The 2,500-nt window shown below is 33.1% G+C and overlaps 1 protein-coding gene across 1 annotated transcript in view; it reads left to right on the forward strand.

Moving 5' to 3' along the window:
• The window catches only part of LOC122249227 (sodium-coupled neutral amino acid transporter 7-like), a 6,908-nt gene that overhangs the window by 1,956 nt on the left and 2,452 nt on the right, over nt 1-2,500 (forward strand). The window contains exons 4-7 of the mRNA XM_086546353.1: nt 63-180; nt 1,149-1,281; nt 1,892-2,003; nt 2,285-2,389. Coding sequence (XP_086402479.1) covers nt 63-180; nt 1,149-1,281; nt 1,892-2,003; nt 2,285-2,389 — 468 coding nt within the window. The remainder of the gene's footprint in view (nt 1-62; nt 181-1,148; nt 1,282-1,891; nt 2,004-2,284; nt 2,390-2,500) is intronic.

Raw genomic sequence — 2,500 nt, forward strand, 5'->3', positions numbered from 1 at the left:
ATCCTACGTACGCATCTCGCTTTGAAATACGTTCATTCATTCCTTTTTTACAACCCAATCAGCTGATCCTGTACACGTGCGGTCACCGCTGGAATGTTGTGGCTTCGGTGTGTATCTTCGCCTATTGTATGGTCACCTGTATCACCCTCCTCATCATTATTGGGGATCAGTTTGATAGAGGTTAGTAGAGGCTTGTTTATTTTCTCTTTCTTAATCGATATTTTTAGTGCTCAATCTCTCTATCCCTCTTTCTTTCTTAATATACATTTCTAGTGCTTAATCTTTCTCTCAACCTCTTTCTTGATTTAGTGTTAATTCTTAATCTCTCTCTCTCTCTCTTTTTCTCTCTCTCAATTTATTACATCCGGCTTCTGGCAATTTTTGTTGATAACTCTTTTCTGAAGATGATTTTGCAAAAGCAGCTGTTGTTTTCGGTGACTGATGCAGGAGTTCCACTTGGTTAGCTAAAGCGAGATAGATAACAGTTTCCATTATGGAGGTGGCCTGTATCTCTCATGGTGGAGGGTTGTATTATGATGTCAAGGTAGTATAACTGCATTTTTATCACTGATATTATCATTGATTTATTGGTGTTATTATTGATATCATTATTATCTGTATTATCAGTATTGTTATCATTATGGTTATCATCATTTTTATCATAATTTTTATCATTATCATCATTATAATTATCCTCATCATTGCCATCACTTTTATTAACCATTGTTTTTGTTATTATTGTTGTTTACATTATTGATGTTATCATCATTATGATTATTGTCAATATCAATATTACTATCAGTATCTTATAATTACCTTATTAGTATTGTTATTATCATTATTATTTTCCTTATTATTATTATTTCATTACTATTATCATCATTATTGTCATTATAATTATTACTATCATCGTTATCATCATTATGACTATCATCATGATCATCATTATAATCATTATCATTATCACAAACATCATAATTATTGTCTCCATTATTATTATATATTATTACCATTATTATCATTGTTACTATTATTGTTGTTATTATCATTACTGTTACCATTATGATCATTATCGTCATCATCATTATTATCATTATTCTCACTTCTTATCATCATTAATCATCCCCCCCCCCCCCCCTCCCCTCCAGCCTTCGCCTCCTACGCCGGAAGTGATTTCTGTTTCTCCTGGTTCATGAACCGGAAGTTCACGCTCACAGCATCCGCGCTCTTCCTCATCTTCCCCTGTTGTCTGAAGAGGATGGATGGACTAAGGTTCATGAGGTACGATGATCATGGCGATGGTGAAGGACGGGGATTATAATGCATGGTGGTAATTATGATGAGATGGTGATGATTATAGTGAGGTTTGGTGAATGTTATTAAGGGTGGTTGTGATGATGAAGGACGGCGATTAAAATGCGTGGTGATATAATTATGATGAAGGACGGTTATTATGCATGATGGTATCTGTAACGATGGGTGATTATAATGCATAATGATAATTATGCAATCTATCTATAATGATAATTATAGCTATTATTCTAATGTATAGTGATAATCATTATGCATGGTGATATTTATGATATATGATCATGACTACTGCATGACTATTATATTTCATGAAGTCATGTCTTGTGTAATTTGATCAAAAGGTCAAAATAAATGATTTTATGTTACGAGTCAAAAATGCACGATGACTATTTGATCACTTTGTCTTACTAAAAGATTGAACAAAACTCGTTCGTTTATACGTATGATGAATATTATACTCACTGGAGTAGATTATATTAAGTATAAATGAAATAAAAATGTCAACGTTAACATTAACCAATTTACTAATCTTTCTCTTCTCATGTTTACTTTTCTCTAATACGATTTATTCTATTTTTAGCTACGCCGGTGTTCTGACCATATTCTACGTAACAGCTGTAATAACAGCCGAGTATTACACAGGCAATTACGCTAAAGGACCCGTTATAGTTTATGATACGAATTGGATCCGGGTACGTGCACTTCTTTGGGTCACATTTTATAACCTATTATGCAAAACTTCAAGTGTATATTCATTCTTATATGATTCATTATGTAAAACTTTAAGAGTATATTCTTTTTTTATGATTCACTAGATACACGGTGAACGAATGTCACTTTGGAATGTATTGTTATTGTTGTCATAATGAAGCAGTATTACTATCATTATCAACCAGTGATAACAATGAAGATATATCATTATCATTACTGATATTATCCTTCTTATCATTATCATCCTTATCATCATTATCAGATGTTCAGCGTCGTGCCAACCATCTGCTTCGGCTATCAGTGCCACATCAGCAGCGTGCCAATATATTCGTGTGTGAAGCAGAGTGAGGCTAAAGCTACGTGGAAGGTCAGTGCAGCTTGCAGTTGCAATAATGCAAATGGTAATTTAAGGATGAATGAGATTATAAATGAATATAAGAAGTGAATGTCTAAGGATTAAGATCAAGATATGATGGTA

This window comes from Penaeus japonicus, unplaced genomic scaffold (assembly GCF_977035675.1).
Source record: "Penaeus japonicus unplaced genomic scaffold, GWHDUDI00000001_assembly GWHDUDI00000018, whole genome shotgun sequence".
NCBI lineage: Eukaryota > Metazoa > Arthropoda > Malacostraca > Decapoda > Penaeidae > Penaeus > Penaeus japonicus.